Below are 1,256 nucleotides of genomic sequence, written 5' to 3' on the forward strand. Positions count from 1 at the left end.
GACATTTTAAAGAGCCTGGTATTCATTAATGTTGTATTTATTTTATTGATATATTATTTGTTGGTTGTTGTTGTAATATGAAACTCAATACTATATATTTGCCTAATTCGCAAACGCTTGTAGCAAAAAGCAGAAATGTTTCTGTACAAAGCCGTCTGCTGATTAGCACATACGCGTATAAACGAAATTACAAACGTCAGTTCTGATGGCAACAATGATATGTAAAACTGAAGGATCATTAATGTTATAGATTCTATAATACAGACCAATATGACCACTTATTTAAAGCCATATTCAAATATTGCAAGAAATCTTTTTAATTCTGTTGTAAAAATATGCACACCGGTATTTGATACTCCGCCTGCCTTCTTTGATAGAATGCCGGCAGTACTCTGCTGGACGGAATGGATCATCTCACCACCCGTTCACCTCTAAACCGCTTCCGAAGCTGCGAGCTACCATCAATGAACAGCATTTGTTCTGTCGAAAGCTCAGCCTTGCGGGGTTCGTTTCCGCCGTCAGTGCATCGACGTTGCGGTCGATGGGATCAGAGAATTTCTCCTTTGCCCATTCGATACTGGTGACCTGCGCAGGACGAGTGTCTCTTTCCTCACTACGGTGTACGGCCGTTCAAAACGTTCTTTCAGTCTCTGCACTTCCAGCTCGTAGTCGGCGTTTGAGGAGGACAGCAGATGATTGATCCTAATGCATCGCCTGTCAGAAAGCAACGCAGATACGTCATCTTGATTCCATCTGAGAGATGCGTACGCTTCTGGATGCTGTCTGCGAATCAGTCATTAACATCTCAGAAATTCAGTGACATCACCTCTGAAATTGGGAAGAACGAAAGATGTCAGTCAGATGTTTTCTCGACTTTGACAGTCTTCATATTCTTGGAATTTGCTGCATCCACCTTTCTCGCGCTTATCAGGTTTCACGCACAGATAGTGATCTTACAGAAGCCTGGTCGTAGCGGTTCTCACTTTCTCACCGTGAAAAGTCGCTTAATCTTCTTCCAGGAACATGCTGATTCGACGGTAGATCTCTTCTTTGATGAAGAGCTCAGCTTCGATCCTACCAGCTGCAGCATTCTTCCCGCACAGATGATTCAGCACTTCAGCGAAGAACTACAGTCGCCTCTTTAACGTGATCAGTTTTTTCAGATTGGAGGTCTGACTTTCTCAGCCTCTATCGTAGGGGATCAGTATGTCATCGAGAAAACCGTTGTCACTGCATCAGTGACTGTAAATTTCATT

At 42.9% G+C, this 1,256-nt stretch overlaps 2 protein-coding genes across 2 annotated transcripts; both read left to right on the forward strand.

Annotated features, from left to right (window-relative positions):
* Positions 1-335: 335 nt before the first annotated feature.
* Tsp_15570 (conserved hypothetical protein) lies at positions 336-700 on the forward strand. The gene is made up of 2 exons (XM_003368870.1): positions 336-345; positions 378-700. Exons 1-2 carry the CDS (start codon positions 336-338, stop codon positions 698-700), a joined length of 333 nt encoding a protein of 110 aa, XP_003368918.1.
* A 76-nt stretch (positions 701-776) lies between these two features.
* Tsp_15571 (hypothetical protein) lies at positions 777-1,145 on the forward strand. The gene has a single exon (XM_003368871.1). The coding sequence runs from the start codon at positions 777-779 to the stop codon at positions 1,143-1,145; it is 369 nt and encodes a 122-aa protein (XP_003368919.1).
* The last annotated feature ends 111 nt before the right edge of the window (positions 1,146-1,256 follow it).

This window comes from Trichinella spiralis (genome assembly GCF_000181795.1).
Source record: "Trichinella spiralis strain ISS 195 chromosome Unknown Scfld1743, whole genome shotgun sequence".
Classification (NCBI taxonomy): Eukaryota; Metazoa; Nematoda; class Enoplea; order Trichinellida; family Trichinellidae; genus Trichinella; species Trichinella spiralis.